This window comes from Peromyscus californicus, unplaced genomic scaffold (assembly GCF_007827085.1).
Source record: "Peromyscus californicus insignis strain IS unplaced genomic scaffold, ASM782708v3 Scaffold_10__1_contigs__length_136768540, whole genome shotgun sequence".
In the NCBI taxonomy this organism is placed as follows: Eukaryota; Metazoa; Chordata; class Mammalia; order Rodentia; family Cricetidae; genus Peromyscus; species Peromyscus californicus.
In genome coordinates, this window is record NW_026294391.1 from 133,988,659 (window position 1) to 134,011,553 (window position 22,895).

Below are 22,895 nucleotides of genomic sequence, written 5' to 3' on the forward strand. Positions count from 1 at the left end.
GCAGGGATGAGGACAAGAAGAGAGGCTGAGCATCCCAGGCCAGAGGGGAAGAGTGTGATAAGCAGAAACAAACAATAGTCAAAGGCAACTTCTCAGAGTGTGAGGTTTCTTTTATTTCTAGCTCCCCTGTCCTACCCATCTCTGCCTGCGTTGTCTACCTCCTTCTTCCTCCTTTCCTCCAAATTGAAGATACCAAGCAAGTAGAAATCCATGCAGGCCATGAACAGGACTGGAACTGCCCCTCCTGATAGCTCCAGGGAGGGCCTTCTACCCTCACATTATCTTGTGTCTCTGTGCAATCTGTCAGTGAGGATCTTGTACTTCTGTGTTACTTCATCAATCCTGGCAGCTATACAGAAAAAGAAACACAAACAGCAAAGTGAGTTCAAGGCTTGCAAGCTTGAAAGAGGCAGAAGCTGGCAATCCATACAAGACTCCCCCATCTTCCTACCAGAGCCCCTGTCCTCCCTGTTCTGCTCAGGCTCTCCCTGGGCATGACCAGGTGGTGGCGGACTACTCCCACCTGGTCTTTAAAGGGCTTAGAGCTTGGGGGTCCAACTTCTACCATGACCCAGAAACACTGATCAGGGAACTGCTATGGGAGACCCTTGACTGGTGGTAAGCCAGCAGCTTAGGGGTCTCTGACTGAGTCACACTGACCAGGACAGTGTCAAGGCTCAGGCCAGGCCACCTCAAAGCCCAGGAGTTGCTCTGGTTTTGATGGTGAGTTGTTTTAATCAGATACCAGTATATGCACACAGTAATAAAACCAGCAACACAGAACTGCTCTAAGGCAAAACAGATCTATTGCTTTTCCTACCAGTTTGATTACCCTCTCTGTCTTCTCATGAGGAAAAAGAAGGCTTATAACCCATGCTGCCTGTCCCCTCTCTTCCATAATCCCACTGTTAGCTATACTTTGCCTTTTACATGTCAAGGTTATTAACAGTGACATGAGTACAGTGATAGCCACAATTTGTCACTGTTTGCCCTCGCAAGGATAGCTCTGGAGCTTGGGACTCATGGGAGCATGCCCACCCTGAACAGCACCATAAGGATCCTTCCCCGTTTGCTGTATATCCAGTGGTATCCTAGTTGGAGAGCTTCCCTGTGACAAACTGTGTCCCTTTGCAGATAGCACTTTGCTGGGTTCTGCCTTGCCCTTCCTTTGTGGAATTTACCTTTATCAATCCCTGGAGTGTGGCCAGATTCTAGACCCTTGGCCTCACCCTATCCTGATGGAAAGCCTGCTTTACCCTCACAGGTAGACTTCAACAGTTCTCGACCTCCAGGTGTGCTCCTGAGGCCACATACTGGATTAGTCTCTTGAAGTTTTGGCCTTGTACCCTATATCAGGGTGGGTTCTGGACTGAGTCTTTTGGGTTCCCCCCTCCTCTGGACTTGAAATGAGGAGCCCCACCTGCTTCATTTATGTTTCTGTGGATCCAGTTTCTATGTCCTGTAGCTTGTACTTACTCTACCATCTCACTTCTCTGATCCTAGAGACTCACTGCCTCATGTGTCTCACCTGGGCTTTCAGTTATCCAGGCACATTGCCTGTCACATTGTTTGAAAGTTCTCCAAGCCCAATTTCCTGTACATCCAGGTCTTCTCTCTTCATTATACTGGTTCTCTGTACCCTACCCTGCCCTACCCTAGAGCGCCTCTGGTGTTAGGATGTGGAGCCTGGGTAAAAGGTACTCCCCACCATGCTGGTCAGAGATTCAGAGATTTTTCCTGTGAAGGGGTCATGAAGAAGAGTTCCATGGAGAGCAGGAATGGTTGACAGGATGATTTGGCTTCAGGAAGAAGCAGTAAGGCCAGCCCTCATCATATGAAGCCTCAGAAGCAAGGAAGCAGACTTCACATCAGAAGCTGATTTGCTTTTTCACTGCCATTGTTTTCTCCACAGGAGACCAAGTCACCTATGTGTTCTCTATAGAGTGCTTCTTTTCTGGGGCAGCTGCTAGGCCTTAAGATCACAGTGGTTAGTTGGTTAGCACCACCATCACAGCATCTGCCCCCACTACTCCCTTGGGCTGTTTTGCCACTTGGCTGTTCTGTAGGCCTAACAATTTGTTCCCATTTGCTGTCTCTCTTCCACACCTGTTAATCATTCTTGTCATTTGTGTCCTCTCCCATTCTCAGCTCTGGCAGGGTCACTTTGTCTTCTAAATATGTTGGTATTGTTACAGTCACCCATTCACACAATGCCATATGCCAGAAGGCACACAGCCTTTCACATGAGCTTCTTACTTGATACTCCGGGACATGTCACCAACAGGACTCAGCTACAGCATCCAGATCAGTGAAAGGGAAAATGACACAGAAACAGACCCCTCCCAAGTAAGTGGAACGAAGTTTCTCATAAAGGCCAAAACCCATAATGGATCAGGTAGAAAACAGACAGTCAAAGGTTAAAGTGGCTTTGGAGTGGATTTGATACTGGTCCTTTTCTCTGGGCATGTCTAGTGCCCAAGAATTTGTCTCAAAGCAAATCAGGAATCTGCACTGACAAGAGCTGAGTCAGGAGCCCATCCCTGCTCTACTCACCATCTCCACATCACTGAGGCCACTGGGAACCAAAGCATGGGGTGGGGGTGCCTAGCTCATACCGCCAAGCTTGCTACCAGTGATAGTATGCCCTACTCACCAGTGAGCGGGCACACTGTTAAGGCTATTAATGATCATTATTGCAGTAATGATAGCATAGACTATGAACAATTTACTAATAGTAATTATATGGACTGTAGTAAGAGCCACAGTGACACTGGTGATTAGGGTAAATACATTTATACATATACATACATATACTATAATACATTTTAAGATGGAGGATCCTCTTACAGCTCAGTAAATAAGGAGAGACTCCCAAGTGTCTAATATACATGTGGCAGGTGTGTGCCAGGGCGGAACATAGAAATAAGGTCAGCAGTCATAGAGAATCCCAAGCAGGGCCTGGTTGTACAAGCCTATAGTCCCAGCTACTGGAGAGAATGAGGAAGGAGTATCACAAGTTCAAGGACAGCCTGAGAAACTTAGTGAGACCCTTTCTCTAGTACAGGTGGGGAAAATTCCCCAAAGAGATGGCACAAAGGCTATAATCTAAGGCCACTACTTGAGGAAAAATCAGTGAAAATAGTTATAGTCAAGTGCTTTACTTTCTGCTCACTGAAACAGTTGGGAAAAATAATACACTAATCAAAAAGCTTGGAAGGAAAGGCTGGGAAATAAAGGCTGGGGGGTGGGGTGAGCAGTCCACAGGGTACTTAAAAGGACCTAAAAAGCCCAGCACTGTGAAAATGCCCAGGAGAATCCAAAGAAGGCTCTGAGTCCTCCTCCTGGCTGACCCTGAGACTCTGAGCCAACAAGAAGTGGAAAAGAAGGAAAAGCTGTCAACTGCTTAGCTGTTGGTGAACAACAAGAATCTAGAAAGTCAAGATCTCCAAAATGGGTGTTAAACCTACAGGAGTTCACACAAAGACATATAACCGAAATGCCAAAAGCCAGAAACAAGCAGAAAACAAAAAGAAAGTGAAGAGACCTGTTACATACAAGGGTCTTTAACAAGAATACAAGTTGTTTTCATATCAGAAGCTATGAAGGCCAAATGACAGTGGGATGATACAGTCAAAGTATGGAAGAACTGCCATCCAAGAGCAAAGAGCCAAATGATCCTTCAAAAATGAAGGAGAAAATCAGATGCCTCTGAAAACATTTTTGTGCAGTGGATGGTGGTTAAAACAGAAACTCACAGCTAGTCAAAGTGCTGTGGAGTGCTAACTCACAAATGGAAAATCTGTATCACACCTCCAACCCCCAAGGCTCAGAAAACAAGGAAAAGGAGGTGGAAAAGACCGTAAGAGCCAGAGGTTAGGAAGTACTCAAGCAAAACAGTGTCTTCTGAACACAACAGGGATGATGCACTCATGACTCACAGTGGCTGTGATTGCTTACACAAGATCAAGCCTGTTGACATTTTAGCATGAAGCTGGAGCAGTTCACAAGCCCCCACCCCTAGTGATGGAGCTATTGACAGCTGATAGATATTAGGGTAAGGTTAGGCAGTTTTCTTTAAAAAATATGCCCCCTTGTAGATGTAACCAACCGTCTTTTTAAATAAGAAACACAGAACCAATGCAAAGAAGAAAGCCAAGAGGTCAGAGCTAAGAGCTAAAACCTTACCCTTCCTCCTGCGGTGGTCCTACCTCTTCAAACCAGAGCTACTTTCTGTGTTAAAGTCTTTATATAGAGTTCTTGTCCTGCCTTCTCATTGGTTGTAAACCCAACCACATGACCGCCTCCTCACGGCCTGTCTGTAGACCTCCAGGTTTTCTATGATTGGTATTGAGATTAAAGGCATGTGTATCCAATAATGGCTGTATCCCTGAACACACAGAGACTTACCCAGCTCTGCCTACCAAGTGCTGGAATTACAAGCGTACGCTACCACTGCCCTGCTTTCCTATGGCTTGCTAATAGCTCTGACCCCTGGGCAACTTTATTTATTAACATACAAATAACATTTTAATACAAATAAAATATCACCATACCCCCTGGTAGGTCAACCATGCTCCAGTGAATGGCCCCACACCCAAAAGTATTTATATGGACAGCACAAATTAGCCTTGGTGGGATTTATTTTTAAAGCGGACATTAAGTTAGGAGAAGAGTAGGGATGAATCTGGAAGACATTAAGGTTAAGAGTGAGGATTGGATATGATCAAAATACATGTATAATATTCTCAGAGAATTAATAAAATATTACATTGAATTTTTTAATGAAGGAGAAAGAAAAGAAGGTATTCTAAGATCAACAAAAGCTTAGGGAATTTGTCACTGGTGGACCTTCCCTACAAAGTATGAATATCATCTAAAATCACTAGATAGTGATTATCAGCCTACATCAATAAAGAACTTGAAAGCCAGGTCTGTGATTCATATCTGGAATTCTAGCACTTGGGAGGCAGAGGCAGGAGATTTGCTGAATATTTGAGGCCAACCTCATCAGTATAGTGAGTTTCAGACCATCTAAGGTTATAGAGTAAGACCTTGTCTTAAACAAAACAAACACCAATAAAAGTAAAAAGACAGACAAATGACAACTAACATAAATATATTTTTGTTTGTAATTTTCTTCTAATTTTGAATGCAATTGCATGAATCAGTAATTATAAACCCATGTTGATGGGCATAGAATATATGAAACTTCAATCTAAATTTAAAAATAACTTGTGAGAGGACAAAGAAATTCTATTAAAGCATAACTTTTGTGTACTATTGAAATTAACTTGGCACCAGAGTGCTTTAGGTCATTAGATGTAATCCTAAAGGCAAGTGGTGAGAAAATGAATATTTTAGAAAACATTTATATGACCCAGCAATTCTGCTTTAGACCCAAGAGAATCAAAAACATGTTCAAACAAAAAAATCTAGCAGCATTACTCATAACAGTTAAAATGAAGGAACAACCTGTATGTCTCTTGATAGATGAATAAACAAAAATATTTTACATATTAATTACAGCCATACAGCAACCATACAAAAGAATGCAGCACATGGATGAACCTTGAAACAATTGTGCTCTGTGAAAAAGGGCAGGCAAAAGGTCACACACTGTTCAATTCCATTATAAGAAAAATGTTCAGAAAAGACAAGGCTATAGAAAAAGACAGTAGATCAGTGTTTGTCAAGGACTGGAGTTTGGGGAAAAATGGAAGAGAGATTGCTAATTTTTTTTCTTTCTTTTTTTTCTTTGAGACAGGGTCTCATTTTATGGAGCTCCAGCTCTCCTGAAACTCACTATGTAGACCACGCTAACCTATAGTCACAGAAATCCACCTGCCTCTGCCTCACAAGTGCTGGGATTTAAAGGTATATGTCATTACATCCAGCTTCTGGTACAGAACTTCTTTTGGGGATAATAAAAAATATTCTAGGAGCTAGAGAGATGGCTCAGAGGTTAAAAGCACTTGTTGCTCTTCCAGAGGACCTGGGTTTAATTCCCAGCACCTACAAGACAGCTCACAATTGTCTATAACTCTAGTCACTGGGGATTTGATGGCCTCAGTGGGCACTGCATCCACATTGTACACAAATATACATGCAGACAAAACACCCATATACATAAAATAAAAATAAATAAATAAATATTTAAAAAATATTCCAGACTTAGCCATGATGGTTGTACAACTGTATGAACTGTATGAGTATCCTTTAAAAAAAACTAGATTGTTCACTGCTGAGTGAGTTTTATGTTATGTGGATTATAGTTCAGTAAAGCTGTTATTAAAATAGGGTTTATAAGCCAGGCACTGTGGCTCACATCTTTAATCCCATCACTCAGTAGGCAGGGGAAGGAGGATTTCTATGAGTTCAAAGCCAGCCTGGTCTACAGAGAGAGTTCTAGGACAGCCTAGGCTACACAGAGAAACTCTGTCCCGAAAATAAAATAGGGCTTAGGTGCAACTCATTTGTACAGCATATATAAAGCCTAGATTTAATCTCCAGTGAAGGGAGGGGGGGAAAAAAACTATTTTTACCTTATGGGTTTATTTTTTGTCATTTGTTTTCTTATCTCTATGGTGCAAAGAGAAAAAAAGAGAAACAGACTAGAATAGAGAACTCAGGGACTCACACATGTAGTACTAATATTTGATGTCTAACAGAAGTGATGGGTTTACAGACCAATGGGGAAAAGAGTGCATTTCCATTAAGTGCTACTGGGACAGATGTGTATTCATATAGAATAGAATGAAACTGGACTCCCATCTCATGCTATAATCTGGGAAGATTACTAACCTAACCACAGAAGCGAATGCTATAAAGCCTACTCCTTGTCAGAGTAGGAATGCTATCTACAATAAATACAAAAGATGCTTTCCATAAAGGAATTATGGCTACATCTGACTACATGCAAATTGTATAACAAATGACCACACACAAGTTATGAAAAGATAAGCCACATTGTAGAGGAAGATATGCATCCTACATAGAGCATTCAAGGACCTCTATGTACCATATATAGAAAAAGCTATAAATCAATGAGAAAACAACAAGTTTTTACAAGTGAGACTTCAACAGGCATTTCACAAAAAGGAAAGCTCAAATGATCAATAAATGTATGCAAATGTTCAACTCTGTAAGTACTCACTAAGATACAGAATAAACATGCAGCAAAATGCTGTTACACATGCCCTACATATCATCAGCTACCAAGCCAAGTCATGGCTGGTGCTGATGGGGATGTGCAGCTATGGGACATCAAATGGGGAGCAGGCAATGTGGCAGGATGGAGTAACACTACTCCCAGGAAGACATCTTGGAGAAACTGGCACATGTCTACACAGGGAGATATGTTCAAAAATTCTCAGAGCAGTGGTATCTGTAAAAATCTCAAATTGACTGGGTATGGAGGCTGATGTTTTTCATCCCAACACTCAGGAGGCTGAAACAAGTGGATTGCTTGTGAGTCTGAGGCCAGCCTAAGCTATATAGTAAATTCTAGGTGAACATGAACTACAATGTCAGGCCTTCTCTCAAAAACAAACAAATAAACAAAAAAACCCTCAATTGAAACAAGTCCTAAAGTCCAGAAAGAGTGGGATGAAGACTTAGAGCAGCATGTGCTGGCTAGTTTTATGTCAACTTGACACAAACTAGAGTCATTTGGGAAGTTTGGAACCTCAATTGAGAAAATGTCCCCACTGAATGGATTGATGATTGATGTGGGCCCAGTTCACTATAGGTGGTACTACCCCTGGGCTGGTGGTCCTGGGTGCTATAAGAAAGCAGGCTAACGAAACCTGTAAGCATTATATCTCCATGGCCTCTGCATCAGTTCCTGCCTCCAGGTTCCTGTCTTGAGTTCCTGCCCTGACTTCCCACAGTTCTCTGACTGTGGTGTGGAACTATAAGATAAAATGCTAAGACTAATAGCAGTAGTGGAGAGGGTGCTTGAACTAGCCTTCCCCTGTACTCGGATTGGTGTCTACCCTAATTGTCATCATAGACCCTACATCCAGTGACTGATGGAAGCAGATGCAGATACCCACAGCCAAGCACTTGGCCAAGCCTATAAGAGCAAGTAGGGACAAGATCATGTTGGGAAAAACCACAGAGATAGCTGACCCAAGCTAGTGGGAGCTCATGAACTCTGGACTGACAGCTGGGGAACCTGCATGGGACTGAACTAGGCCCTCTGAATGTGGGTGAAAGTTTCGTGGCTTGACATGTTTGTGGGTCCCCTGGCAATGGGGTCAGGACTTATCCCAGGTACACAAACTAGCTTTTTAGAGCCCATTCCCTATGGTGCAATGCCTTACTCTGCCATGATTCAGGGGGAGGGGCTAGGTCTGGCCCCAACTTGATATGCCAGCCTGTGTTGACTACCCAAGGGAGTCCTTACACTCTATGAGGAAAGGATGGGAGTGTAATGGGGGTAGGTGTTGTGGGGGAGCAGGAGAATCTTGGAGGCAGAACAGGGGTTGGTATGTAAAAGGAAAGAAAAAAAAATTTAATAAAAAAAAAAAGATAAAATAAACCCTTTCCTTCCCAAGTTACTTACGGTCATGGTGTTTTATCACAGCAATAGAAACTGAAAGACATGGGGTAAGATGTAGCACTATATAGCAGGATCAACAAACCAAGACTGACTGCCTATTTTCATAGATAAAATTTTACTGAAACACAGCCACATTCATTAATGGAGGACCAGGCATGGTGTTGCAGGTCTTTCATCTCAGTACTCAGAAAGCTGAGGCAAGAGAATTACCATGAATTCAAAGCAAACCTGGGCTATATAGAAAGACCTTGCCTCAAAAAAAAGTACAAAAACAAAACAAACTTAGGGAGGAGAGGTATAATTAAAATTAAATTCAGATACAATTTTACTCCTATCTAATAGCAATAATATAAAAAGAAAGAAAATGAAAATAGGTTAAAGAATAGCAAGAAACTGATGAAAATTCTCATACCCAGGTGCTGTGGGATGGTCTGTATGTCAAGTGTGTTGCTGATTGGTCAATAAATAAATCACTGATTGGCCCGTGGACAGGCAGGAAGTATAGGCGGGACAAGGAAGAGAATAAAGCTGGGAAGTGGAAGGCTGATTCAGAGAGACACTGTCAGCCGCCACGATGAGAAACAGCATGAGAAGATACAGGTAAGCCATGAGCCACGTGGCAAGGTATAGATTAATAGAAATGGATTAATTTAAGCTGTAAGAACAGTTAGCAAGAAGCCTGCCACGGCCATACAGTTTGTAAGCAATATAAGTCTCTGTGTTTACTTGGTTGGGTCTGAGGGGCTGTGGGACTGGCGGGTGAAAGAGATTTGTCCTGACTGTGGGCCAGGCAGGAAAACTCTAGCTACACCCAGGACCTGAGGTTATCTGACTGTGGTTCATTTCTTTTAGTTTTACCTCTACACATCTCTGAGTTATTCCAATTTCCTGTCAGGAATTCTGGAAGCATTTTTTTTCAAGGGAAAGAAAACAAGCATTAAAATAAAAAACTAAGCAGCCAGTCTCCTAAGGACTGGCCTGGTACAGAAAGAAGTGGCCCTGCCATGGAGCATACTTGGGTTAAGTAGGCAGGAACAACTGCCCCTCAGCCCCAGGCACTTACCTAGGCTTATCCCAGAGTTGTTGCTGCCCCAACAGTTCGGCTCTCCTTGCTGCCTCCTTGCTGCTTCCATAGCTTCAGCAGAAGTGTCTGCAATCTCCATGACTGCTCTCAACAACTGCCAAGACGGAGCAGACATGCAGGCATCAGTGAGGCTAGTCTGACCTAGAGATGGCATCTGTTGCTTCCAACCCAAGCTTACACTGAAGCCCCAAAAGACAGCCAACAGAAAGAGAACTCTCAGCTGGAGAGTTGCCCTTCAAACCTAAGTCTCCTCCTTCCTGGCTCAGTGGTGACTCCACACTATTATGTTACTCTCGCAGCCCTCAGTTCTTAGTAACATGCTAGCATTCACTGCATGCTGTGCCAGCCTGAGCAAAGCAAATGGCAGGGTGGGAAAAGAAACATCCTACCAAAAAGTACAGCTGTGATGAGAGCTTCTCACTATTGGGAGAGTCTCATGAGAGGTTGGGAAGTCTTGGGTTTTCTTGTCATAACCTAAAATCAGCATCATGGCACTGTGAGCCAAAGTCAGTTGTACACATTGCAACTACAGTAATGAGAATTAAGTCCAGCTGCTAAGCCTGGCCTCTGAGAACCTGAAATACAGGAGGGTCAAGCAAGTCACATTTACTCAATGGCTTAGCCACATACCCAACTGCCTCCTATCTTGTTTGTCTGTCTGGCCTAGTACTCAGTCAGACACAAGATCAGAGGTAGCATGGCATCTGTGGGCATGTGAAAACAACACAAGCATAAAATTAGGACCAGGACACCATACTGAGTCAAGTAGAACCCAATGCAGGCAATGCATGCACCTCCCTAGAGGTACAAGAGGTAAGAATGGAAATCTCCTAAGTCAGGGGGCGTCTCTTGGAGACAGTGTCCACATCAGCTCTCATCACCTTCCCAAGGCACCAGAAATGTTTGTCCTCACCTGACAAAGGTCCCAGACCCAGAGTACTACGATATGATTGGTTGAGGAGCCCAGGCCAAGTCCTCTCAAGCTCCTTCCCAGGCCCTACACCTGACATCAGAGGCTGCCAAGGTCCTGAGCTCAAGCCTGGTGGGCATGTGCTCTTGACATGCTGGGTAGCACAGAGATACGGAGGTGTCTTACTTGGCCACAGGAAGACAGAGTCTGATAGACAGCTTGGATGATGGGGCCACTTGGGTGCAGGCTGGGTAGTGGGCGCTGGCAGCACTCTCCCAGCTCATCATCATAGACTTGCAGGAAGGCCAAGATGAGCTGGTAGAAGTCGGAGATGACCAGACGGAGCTTCTGGTCTATGGTACTAGTGTCAGTCCCTGCTTTATGATGTGCAAAGCACTGCAAAACCAAGGGTAACAGTCAATTGAGGCTGCCCTGCCTAGCCAGCCTGGGCTGATGCCAGCCTACATAATACAAATTGATATAACATAGCACACTGACAAGGAAGAAAGTCTCCATAAAGGAGGAGACAGAGAGTGTGAATGGAGCCTCAACTCTGAGGCTAATGTTTGCACAGGCCTCAATCTTCATAGCTAAATATCTAGCGTGGCTAACAGATGCCAGTAGGGCTGAACTTGAGAAGACATGTGAAGGTGCACATTTAGGCCTAGTGCATAGCTGCCATCTGAAATACATTCTTTCCTTTCATGCTCAGACCCTCAGCACCTACCCTCCATACTCTTGTGGCATCTCACTGAAGCCTCACAGCACACCATGCTGAAGGGGACACCACTTGCCCTAGAACTCAGCAGGGCCTGTTCCCCAAGTCCCAAAGTCTCCAGAGCTGGTGCCCTTCACCTGGTCTCGGAGTGTCTGAAGTTTAGTAGTACTCTCCTGCAGCTGCCTGGCCAGATCTGCCACTTTTTCTCCCTCTGACTTGGCAGAGGGGCCAGCCCTGCAGGGGAAAAAAGGGAGGGACACTGTCAGCTCTCTGCTACTGCTGCTGTAGGCAATAGACCACTGTAAAGTCTGCCTTAATGAACAGAAGCAAGTTGGGGTGATACTAGGTAGAGCCCTCCTGGAGACCTACTTTGGCAGGTCATCACATTGCTTGTTGAGAGAGGATTGCATGTCCAGGGGCCATGGGTCATTCTCAGGCTTCAAGATCGCCCACAGGTTGGGGCTGGAGAAGAGTTCCCCCAGCAATGCCTCATTCTTCTCTGTGGTGTCTTCAAGGTGTTCCTTCAGGCTGCAAAAACAGGACAGACACTGAGTATACTGTTATCAGCAGAAGCACTGGTGCAGCAGTCCCAAAATGGGGAGCTCCACTGCCTACAACCCTCCCAGTCTCTGCTTGCTTTGACCTCTCTGATGTCCTCATACCTGCAGACATCCAGGTGTTAATTCCCCTCCTATACACATAGATTAGTTCCCCCAAGTGCAGGGATCTCAGGCCATGACCCAACATCCTAGAGACACAGCTACCCCTTGCTGGGCCACTGTCTGACCTCTGTCCAGCCAGCCCAACACCCAAGACAGTGACTAGGGGGAGCTGTCGCAATTTATCAGTCCTATAATTCATTATGGACTACTATCCATATGATAGTATGGCTATGGCTACTATCGCTACTATCGCCATAGGGGGACAGAGAGACCCCAGATGAAGATACATTCCCTTACCACACTACCATCTCAATAGCTAAGACCAAGAATAGCTGTCAAGGGCACCCGCCTGTGCCACTGACACCTTTACCTAGAATTACTGGAGCATCCAGTGGCCAGGCTCCTCATCATATCCAGCAACTGGTCCATGAACTGCAGCTGCTTCTGGGGACACTCACGGCCCTGGCAGGAAAAGTCACACACATTTGCCACTAGACCCAGGCCAAGCCTAGACAGTTGTTCCAGGTGCCCAATCCTATGCTGCCCTTGCTGTGGCCAATGGCAAGAGGCCTGGCCAGACAGTTCCTCTTCCCTGTCCCTGACCCTTGCTGGTAGCCTCTTGAACTGGCTCAGCAATAAGACTTCTGCCACCAAGTGCTCCTTCTGAGGCCACATTTCAGGCTGCAATGACACCTGACAGCACACTGCAAATGCAAAATGCAAAATGTTGTCAAAACATATTACACTGTGAGTTTGTCACAAAGCCAGAGGGGAAGGCTTATTCAATGGGTGGGTAGCATGCAGCAGAGCCTACTAAAGCGGAATAGAGCTCACAGGAATCTGGTGGCCTATTCATCAGGGACACCTCCAAGTAAACATCTGGTATCCTCAGTCAATTCATCCTGGCCAAGAATGGCAGAGGCCAACAGGCATAGCATGAGGCCTAGAGGTGGCCTGTTCTCCAGCAGGGGCCTAGACTCTCCATCAGGAAGGCCACAGGTTTCTGTGCAGCAACTCATGCAGGGCTGACCAGGTCTCCTGCATGCCTATCTGCCCAGGTGATGCAGAGAGCTACCCAGTGAAGAGTCTAAGGCTTGCCTTCTTCTAGAAAGTCAATGATTCCCTAGGAGCAGACACTCTCTTAGAGGCCATGACTGCTCCACAAATTCCTGTGAAAACAGGAACCAAGCAAGGCCTATCCCTTAAGTGTACCTTCTTACCACCCTGGCCTGGCACACTGTTCTGAGGAAGAATAATCAAAGAGTCACTCAATCACTATTACCAGCCTTACAAAATCCCCTTCAACAAAAACAAGAACTGAAAGCCAGTAGTGAATGCAGATGCTGAAGGGAAAGGGCCAAATGGCCCCTAGTGAGGAGTAGTCTCAGGGGAAGCACAGTTCCAAGATTCACTGCCACCTCCAAGAGTGAGTTAGCAAGAACCACTCCAACGCCCCCAACTCATGTCCTCAACCTGACACTGGCTTCTGAGACATTTTTACTCTTTTGTTGACTCAGTCTCCCCATTTGCCAAAGAAACACACCTGCAAGGGCAGTATGGGGCAAAAGATAATACATTGCTTAAATTGGAGACAGCCCAAACAAAAACACAAGTGTGGCTGTCATTCAAGACCTCACAAGACTTTGGTCAATGGCCTGGGACACCGAGCCTATCATTCCCACTTAGTAGAAAGCTGGCTCCATTACCTCCCCCTGTCAAATGCCCTAGAATGGTTGTGTAGCCTGCTTAGTTTCATCATCACAGACTTCCCCCATGTAGTCCTGGTCCACGTCTCCCTATGAGCTCTCTAAAGCCACAAACAACCCTTCTGGATGACCAGGATCCAGCCCTTACAAGACCCTAGGGTTAGCCTCCAGAAGGCTGGTCTGTGGCCACCTTACTGAAACCCATCACTATACTATACCCTATCTGTCTCTTCTCTACCTCCCAGCAAAGGGCAAGAACCAAAAATCACACTCTGGGACGATCTGGAGATATGGCAAAGTATGAGTCTTTGTGAATTCATGCTTCAGACCTTCCCAGAGTATGACTGTTGGGTCTTGCCCCTGCTTCTACCTTACTATATCAGCAAATCCAGTGGGTCTGGCTGAATCCAGCCACTCCTCCACTTTCCCACTGCCATTCAAGCTATCATTTCACATGCCTGGCCACTGCTGTAACTTGCCGACAGGTCCCTCAAGGTCCACTCTACCCACTCCATCTTCACACATTAGCCATAGCTGTTACTGTCAGACTAAATAGAAACCCCTATTCCTCAGTTCCAAGCTCCCTAGGCCACCACCCTACACACACTAAACCCTTCTCTGGCCTACAAAGGCCATCATATCTTCCCAATCTGTTCTATCTCCTCTTGTTTTCATTCTGCTCTAGTCTAATCAGCCTTCTAACAGTTGTCTGAACACATCAAGCACAGACCACCCACCCCTGGTCCTTTGACTTGCTGTTCTCCTAGATGTTCTTTTTTCATTTGGCTACACTGTTTTTTGTTTATTTGTTAAAATTTATCAGTCCATGAATTTTAAAGTGTATAGTACAGTGATTGTTAGGATAGTCAAAAAGTCAAGTAGCCATCATCATAGTCAATTTTTAAAAAATTATTTACTTATGATGTGTCTGGCTGTTTTGCCTGCATGTATATCTGTGTGCTACATGTGTGAAGCACCCAAGGCCAGAAGAGGCCATTATAGCCCTTGAAACTGGAATTACAAGTGGTTGTGAGCCACCATGTGGAGGCTAGGACTCTAACCCTATCCCTTGGAAGAGCAGCAAGTACTCAAACCACTGAACCATCTTTCTATCACCATAGTCACATTTTAGAAACATCTCTAGAACTCCCAAAACAAATGCTAGACACACTAAAAGTCATTTCTTATTGGCCTGTCCCTAGCAATTACTATGCACCTATCTTTCTTTGTGGATTCACCTCTTTTGAACAGTCTACATTCAAGGAATCTTGCAATATGTGACCTTTTATTTTAAACTTATATTACCTTTTATTATCTGACTGCTTTTCACTTAGTATAAACATCCTCAAAGATCATCTACATTGTCACATGTAGCTGTAACATCTTCTTTTTTAAAAATTATCTCACCAGTTGATGGGTATTAGGGGTATTTCTATTTCTGAGCCACTATGATACATCTATGAACATTCACAGTGACCTCTGGTACACATGTGTTAACTGTCTTCTACAGTAGCTGTACTATTTTGTGTCTCTACTAGCAATGTATGAGGGTTCCTATCTCCCCATCCCTGTCAGCCCGTATTATTTTCCTTCTAACTCTAGACATCATGGTATGAGCAGAGCATGCCATTGCAGTTCTAATTTTCATTGCTCTTGTGATCAGTGATAAAAAGCATCTTTCCATGAGTCTCTTACTAGCTTTTCCTCTCTGCCCTTTTGCTATTGAATCAGTCATGCAAATGACTTGTAGCTAGAGGATAGAAAAGCCCATTCCTGGGGAACTGAAAGTCTTAGAGATATGGCATAGAGGAAAGAGATGGGGAAAAATGACTCCACAAATCAGTTTCAGAAATTCTGAACCAGCCCTGTCTGTGCACAGCTGACTAATTACTAAGCCAGGAGTGAAGCCAGGCCCAGGTCTCAGGTTGACCACTGGGTGGCGCAGGCAGGATAGATGGGAAGAAGGTGAGCTGACATGGAAGTTCAGGCCTGAGAGGAGGGGTGGACCTGGCTGCATAAACTAAAGCAAGCCTAGAGTATACTGGAACAGGTGGATTTCTACTCTCCACTAAATTTAACAAGATCCAAATAATAGCCAGCATGTCCAGAAAAAAATCCAAAATCATCTAGCACATGAAGACCTCAACTTATGTGAGAAAAGATGTTCATTAGACGCCTATACAGGGATTACAGAAAGGCAAATGAACTGACAGTTTTAAGTGGCCATCAGAAAAATGCTTGAATAAGCAATTATGAACAAGAAACAAAAACATAAAGTATCAGCAAAGAACCAAAAGAGAAAAGAACCATGCAACAACTTCAACCAGAAAACAGAACAAGAGAAGCATAGCCCACTGGATATTGGGAGATAAAGTTATACTTATCAGTGTTAGCTTACTGAGGTAACAAATGTTCCCACAGTGAGGGAGGCTGACATGGGGCCAGTAGCAGGAAAGAGATGGGAATTCTCTGTTCTTGTTGTTCACATTCCCAACCTGCTCTACTTAAAAACAAACCCTCACTGGAGAGACTCAACAGCACAATGAAGTACAGCCCCACCAAAAAAGGTTCATTAGTTCCTCAAAACTGAAAACACAAAATCACTACATATCTAGCACATATGCAAGAGATATGACAATGGGGATCAAGCAAAAACACAGACTGTCCATAACCCCATCATCCACAATAGTCAAAAAAATGGAAACAATTATTTGAAACTTAGACATTTTAAGGACAGGGTAGGCTTTCTCTGATTTAACTATGAGGTGGATCAGGGACCCTCAGATGGCGATTTGGGAGCCACAGTCCTGAGTTGGAGGCCTAGTTCTGCCATCATGTGATCTCAAGTGAGTTTCTGTCACCTGGTTGGGAAATGGAGCTAAAAAACACTCTCTGCTCAGGATGAGTGTGACAGTTACTGGAATATACTACCTATCCTGATACTATATATCACCTACCATGATACTAGTCAAGTATGACATATCAAGTCATCATGAACCAGATATGTGCCTGTATTTCCATTTCCACTACAGGCCTCCCCATTCTGTCTATCTCCCACAGAGATTTCTGGCAGTGCTTAACCTGGGAATGCCTAGAGAAGTAGTCTTGCCAGGCATGCAGGCTCTGGAGCCAGAGGCCTCTCCCATCCACTCACCAGCCCAGGACAAAAGCATGTACAACCTGTGCAGGGACAGAAGAAGGTCCTTTCTTACCATCAGAAGATCCTGGTCATCTGGTGCACACAGCATCAGCTCATAGCCTAGCTTCACCATCTCTGTTAGAATACAAAGACCTTGTCACTACAGACACCCACCCAAAAAGAGTAGGATACAAGATATCCCAGAACTTAGAGCATATAGTGTACTTTGTAGATGTGTTTCCAGACCTGGAAGTGAATGAGGGAGTTACTCACCACATTCTGTATATCAGATATAGATGGCCAGTTGCCTGAGAAGCCATCAGAAATTAGAAGGCCTCCAACATGGACCATATGCCACCCTTTTAGAGACTTCATAAGGGTAACGCAAAAGGACCCATGGCTCACATTTGTCCATGTCCCAAATGTCTTTCATGGCCCACTCTCCTGACATGCCATTTTGAAGGTGAGTCTAGGCTATATTTTACAGGTAAGGAGTCTGAGGCCCCTCAAGGAACAGGGAACATCTAGCCCCATCTTCCAGGGTTTTCAGCACATCTTTGTATGGCCATCTAGTATATAAACAAAAGCCAGAAAGCTTCAGGCCAGCACCAATGTTCGGGAAGTAACTTTACCCCCTCACAGGCCAGGCTATGCCTCAGCAACAGCAGAGCAGGTGCAAACCTGTATAGAACATGCTATGAAAGACTCACTGGAAGAAGTGGCAGAGCATCTGTGTGGCCCTGGAAATACTCTGCAGATGCCACTGTGCCCCCAAGCCAGCCTGCTTTAACCACAGTCCTTAAATCCTTCTGACCCTGTCTTTCTCCTCTCAACAAATCCTGTTGAGCATACCTTTCCACTCATTCCCCAGTATCTTGCTTCAGTCACTGCAAGAGCTGTGCTGCTGCCTGGGTGTTCTTATTTTTTACTACTGTATCCCCAGGAAGCCCGATGAACCCAATAGAAAACAAAGCCTTCCTTGAAATAAAAGCCAATGGCCTTCCACGGCCTATAAGGCCTAGCAGGACCTATCCCTATCCCCTCCTGATTTCCTATACCTCATTATCCCCTTTGTTCCCAGCCATCTTTGTTCCCCACTCTTCCTCAAAGCTGCCAAGCATAGCCCACATCAGTGCTTTGCATCCACTGTTCCCTTGCCTTGGATACTACTCTCAGCCTGGCTTAGTTCCTCCCTTCTGCCATCTTCTGACAATAAGACCACCCTTCTTCCAACTCTCCTTCAGTCACCTTTCCTTTAACTGGCAGTTTACAACCCTTCTCAGCACCCTACCACTGAGAAGTTTATAGCCTTCTTTGTTCATCATCTGTGTTACCCATCATCTAACATTTAAGTTATACAAGGGTGGTACAGTTCACTACTGTACCCTAGTACCTCAAACACTGCCTCACATGTCAGCCAAACTCAAGAACTAACCACTACCTGTCCTCATTTCTTCAACTTCCACTCAGACAAGTACTCAACACATTCTGAGGAGGTGAACAAGACAAAGGTCTTCATCTTCAAAGAGGGAAGTGAGGCTGGATCTAGTGAAGTCCAAACTATGGATGGATGAGGGCAGCCTGCAGGCCAGGGCTTTCCCATATGCACCAGAGAACTCAAGTACTGCTTCCAAGCCTATGAGGAGAATCCTGACAGCAGGAAACACAGGGATGATGGCATGAAGGCCTGGTTGTTCTGAGACCCAACACCCTACTGCATCCAAGAGGACAACTCTTCCCAGATAACTGATTAGGATGGACAGTTGGTGCACAGTTTGAGGCTCAAGTCCAGCTCACCCACCCTGCAGTGCTTAGAATACACACAGGCTGATGAAAAGCTTAGCCTTTTTAAATTTTATCAATGTTTGGCCACACTACAAGGAAGGAAAAAAACTACCCTCTTACACAAATGGCATTTTTGCTCACTTTCATCTAACTTTCACATCAGGTTAAAGAGAGTTTCTACCAAAAAACCATCAAACTAATAAGGTTACAAGGCAAATCACATTAAAGAGCAATCAGGGACTCATGGGAATACCATGTGGACAGAATATGCACACACACACACACACACACACACACACACACACACACACACACACACACACACACACCAGTGAAGACAGACCTCTGATGACATCAGAAAGAACCATGCTCTCTACCTCTCATTGCTATGGTGGACCTATGTACTATTTGGAAATTTTACAACTCAGTGAGACACTAAGACCAAGCTCAAAATTGTCCAGAATTTATCATCAAATGCCACATTCCCATAAAGAGACCTACCCTGTATCTTCACATCCACTGCAGCTCCTTTCAGTGAACTGAACTTGTCCTGCAAGGAGGGACAGACCCTGTGGGAAAACAGCAGTCTGTCAGGTGCCTGACTCACCACCCCTCCATACCTACTCTCTAAACAGAGAATTACCTGTACATGCTAAATGCCAGTGAGAAAAATTTCCCTCAGAAATACTCAAGGTACACACACACACACACACACACACACACACACACACACACACACACACACACACACACACACACAAAGTGGTGTGTGTAGGGCTGGAGAGATAGCTCAGCAGTTAAGAGCACTGGCTGCTCTTCCAGAGTTCAATTTCCATCACTGACATAGTGACTCACAACCGCTGGTAACGAGATCTGGTGCCCTCTTCTGGCCTACAAGCATTCATGCAGGCAGAACACTGATGGGTGCACAAGAAGGGAAGAGTGTGGCCATTTGCAGGAAACTTTGGAACCTAACAATTTGGCCTGAATGTGCACCTACTGGGTCCCATTCAGCCCTGGCATACCAGTCACCATTTCAGCTCACTCCTTCTCAGCCTGGCCAGCTCTGACTATTAGGCCTTCCAAGGAACCATTCAGCCTCCTTGGCCAATGTGCCCTACACTTCCACAGAACTCTATTCTCTTGGAGTGAAAGCTGGCTGGGGCCAGAAACTGGCTTTCCCTTAGGTACTTTTGGAGTCTAGCACATCTCTAGGCAATGACCAACACAAAAAAGGAGGCCAGTGAGTATATAATGAAGGAACAATGATTGCCTCTACTATTAGTCAACACCAATGCTACACTCTTTTCATCTTTTTGTTGTTGTTGTTGTTTTTTGAGACAGGGTTTCTCTGTGTAGTTTTGGTGCCTGTCCTGGAACTCACTCTGTAGACCAGGCTGGCCTCAAACTCACAGAGATCCACTTGGCTCTGCCTCCTGAATGCTGGGGTTAAAGGCGTGCGCCACCACCACCCTGCTCTACACTCTTTTCAAAGAGGTCATTTTACACTTTTTCTTGTTTTTTGTTTTTCAAAACAGGGTTTCTCTGCGTATCCCTGCCTGTCCTGGAACTCACTATGTAGACCAGTCTGGCCTCGAACTCAGAGATCCACCTACCTCTGCCTCCCAGATTAAGGGTGTGTGCCACTGAGTTCTGCTTCATTTTACACTTTTTAAAAACCCCAATCCAATACACAGTTTAAAGGAGGGATGAGCCCACACATAAGCCCCCAGTTTGGGTTTTTTTTTAAGTTTATTGCTACATCACTCCATCCATTCCTGCTCATGCTGTCTGTGCTGCTTTTGTGCTACCATGGCAAGACAGTTGGAACAGTGTCCGGCCCATCATAGAAGATGTCTTGCTGAGCTCTGCTTTAAGACACTTGAAGGCTCCTACTGTGAAAAGGTTCTGACCACTAGGCTGTGTGGCCCTGGCCTTGAGGGAGGCACACAGATAAGTATAACAATGAGGCCCTCAGTAAGCATCAGGCCTTGAGAGAGTTCCTAGCTGGATAGAACTGGTTCCACAGAGGACAGTAAGGAAGAAGTCCTCCAACAACTTCCATTTCATAGGAAAGTCCCATCCAGCCCTGAGCTCCATCCCTGGTTTGGCTCTGGAGCCTTGGAATACGCTTTTGCCCCCTCACCAGCCTAAGGAGCTAGTCACCTTAAGAACTATGGATGTAGGTAAAGCAAGCACCCCACAGACATCAAAGAGTTCTTTCTGTGGGACTTTGGGAGCCTTGACTATCTACTATTGTCATCACCTGGGTGATATGTATGGCCTGGGTGGCAGTATCTGGGCCTGCTGACCCAACGTGGTGGGAAAAGACACAGTGACTGAACAGGACTGACTTTTTCTTTCCTGGAGTCATACTTGCCCCAGGGTTGCAGCAGAGACAGGGCTGGGCCCAGGCTGCCTAAGAAGCACTACCCCCGGGATATACTAAGAAAAAACCTGATTCTTTGCAAGTTGGGGTGAGGAAGAGGAACAATCTAAGAGGCTGTTTTCTGTCACTGGGTTTCTGGACAATGTCCCTCCCTGATCATCAGGTACCCACCAAGCCAACAGTAATCACAACTCAGTAAACATGGACCACATCAAATACAAATCCCTCAATACAATCGAAAGCCCAGGGCTTTCATTAAAGTTCATCTTGTATTGCCAGGGCCACCTCCCCACCATCTTGGTCAAGGCTCTGTACCTGGCACTGTTAAGTAACCAGCTGTTCTCCTAGAGCTGGCTGGGTTATGAAACCCTCTGAGAGGACATATTCCCATCTCCCACAGGAGACACCCCATGCATGGAAAGGGTAAGAACACAGGACATTACCGTATACACATCCATTCCAGTATGTCCAACCGGTACTTTGAGGGCCTACACAGCAGTTCCAGAATTGTCTTTGGCTCTGTAATATACAGACCTTCGAGAAAGGGGCAATTTATACCCTAAGCAAGGAAAAGGAAAGTCATAAGGAGCTTGTTACTGTAGAGTAGCAATGCATTTCTGTCAGTTTGTGCTCAGGACGGCTTCCTGACCCTTCCACACACTTCCCACCACCAAGAGTATGGTGCCAGACACAAGCACCTCCTGGTCTTGCCAAAAGTTCAAGTCCCTCCCATCTTTACCCCAAGCCCCTGTGACTTGCTGCCCCACCACTTTTAAGTGTGTTCCCTCTAGGCTCCATGGTCACAAAACCAGGAAAATGCCTGAGAGTGGGTTAGAAAGACTAAGATTAAATCTGACAGTGGAGGGAGACTGAAAGTGATCGCTGAGTCAGGAGATGGGAAGGAGGTTAGAGGGGGAAATGGGCCTGGGATAGCTCCCTGACTTTATAGTCATCTTCCTCACTGCTGCATGTACCTCAAGTCTCTGACCCAACACAAGGCAATGTGTTGGCTGTCCCCCAAACCCAACTCCACCCACTTATAGCTCTGTGAGATTGAGGCCTGCGACATCCATTTCTTCACATGCTCCAAGTTCTCAGCCTCAATCTTGCAAAGTTCTATGGAGACTGCATGAGCAAAGGTCCAGAACACCAACGAGCTAAGACAAACGATCCACAAGTCGCCCCCAGGGCTCTGCCAGGACCCACTACTGTAGATCCCTGTGGTGTGGCCAATTTTCACAGGAAGCTCCAGAAGGCCCTCTGAGGCGGGGCCCTGTCTGGTCTCCTATCCTAGAGTCCCTGGTTCACAGTACCTTCAGCTTCTCGAACACCTCCACAGCCTCCTTGACCACGCGGTCATCACTCACATCTTCGTAGTAGCTGTCACCAGAGCCGCAGCCAGCGGCAGTGGCCACACCCTTCTCCGCCATGTTCTGCGTTCTGAACCACAACCGGTTCAGGCCCCCAAACTTACAGGCCGCAGCCGCACTGCTAACGGCACACCAGTTTCTTGGGTCTTTCTGCCCACCAGTCTGCGTGCGGCAGGGGCGGAGCCACCCGTCAGACTGGAGCGACAGAAGCCCACCCTCTTTCTCATTGAGCCTTCCTATTGGGCTGCAGCTCAGCCACTGTCTGCGCGCGCCTCAGGGGGCAGAGTGCAGCGAAGAGGGTAGGGCGAGGACAGGACGGAGGCGGGCTGAAGGCGGGGCAGGAGGAAGTTCGGAAGTTCGGGAGAAGGCGGCGGGGAGGAAAGGAGAGGGGGGCGGGAGGGAAGGCAGGGGGGAGAGGGCGGGGCAGAGGAGGGGCGTCGAGACTGAGCGAGTAGGACTTACCAAAGCCAGAGTAGCTCCTTAGCTCCTTTAGAAGGCAAAAAAAAAAAAAAAAAAAAAAAAAGCACGGGACTCCTAGAGGTCAGGCTCTTCCAGGAGGGGGCGCTCCT

At 45.7% G+C, this 22,895-nt stretch overlaps 1 protein-coding gene across 1 annotated transcript; it reads right to left on the reverse strand.

The window, feature by feature from the left end:
* Positions 1–89: 89 nt before the first annotated feature.
* Positions 90–22,614, reverse strand: Haus7 (HAUS augmin like complex subunit 7). The gene is made up of 10 exons (XM_052741574.1): positions 22,270–22,614; positions 21,400–21,515; positions 19,069–19,136; positions 16,856–16,917; positions 12,308–12,399; positions 11,645–11,803; positions 11,413–11,509; positions 10,744–10,953; positions 9,627–9,741; positions 90–349 (listed from the first exon to the last, which is right to left on the reverse strand). The coding sequence occupies exons 1-10, from the start codon at positions 22,384–22,386 to the stop codon at positions 279–281; spliced, it is 1,107 nt and encodes a 368-aa protein (XP_052597534.1). The 5' UTR covers positions 22,387–22,614; the 3' UTR covers positions 90–278.
* Between the last annotated feature and the right edge of the window lie 281 nt (positions 22,615–22,895).

Excerpts from the sequence above, each read along its gene's own strand:
- Haus7 (XM_052741574.1), bottom strand. The coding sequence starts at position 22,386 with ATGGCGGAGAAGGGTGTGGCCACTGCCGCTGGCTGCGGCTCTGGTGAC. Across the intron at positions 12,400-16,855 it reads ATGACCAGGATCTTCTGATG|GGCCGTGAGTGTCCCCAGAA; the intron begins GTAAGAAAGGAC and ends TTTTCCTGCCAG. Across the intron at positions 11,510-11,644 it reads CAATGTGATGACCTGCCAAA|GGCTGGCCCCTCTGCCAAGT; the intron begins GTAGGTCTCCAG and ends TTTCCCCTGCAG.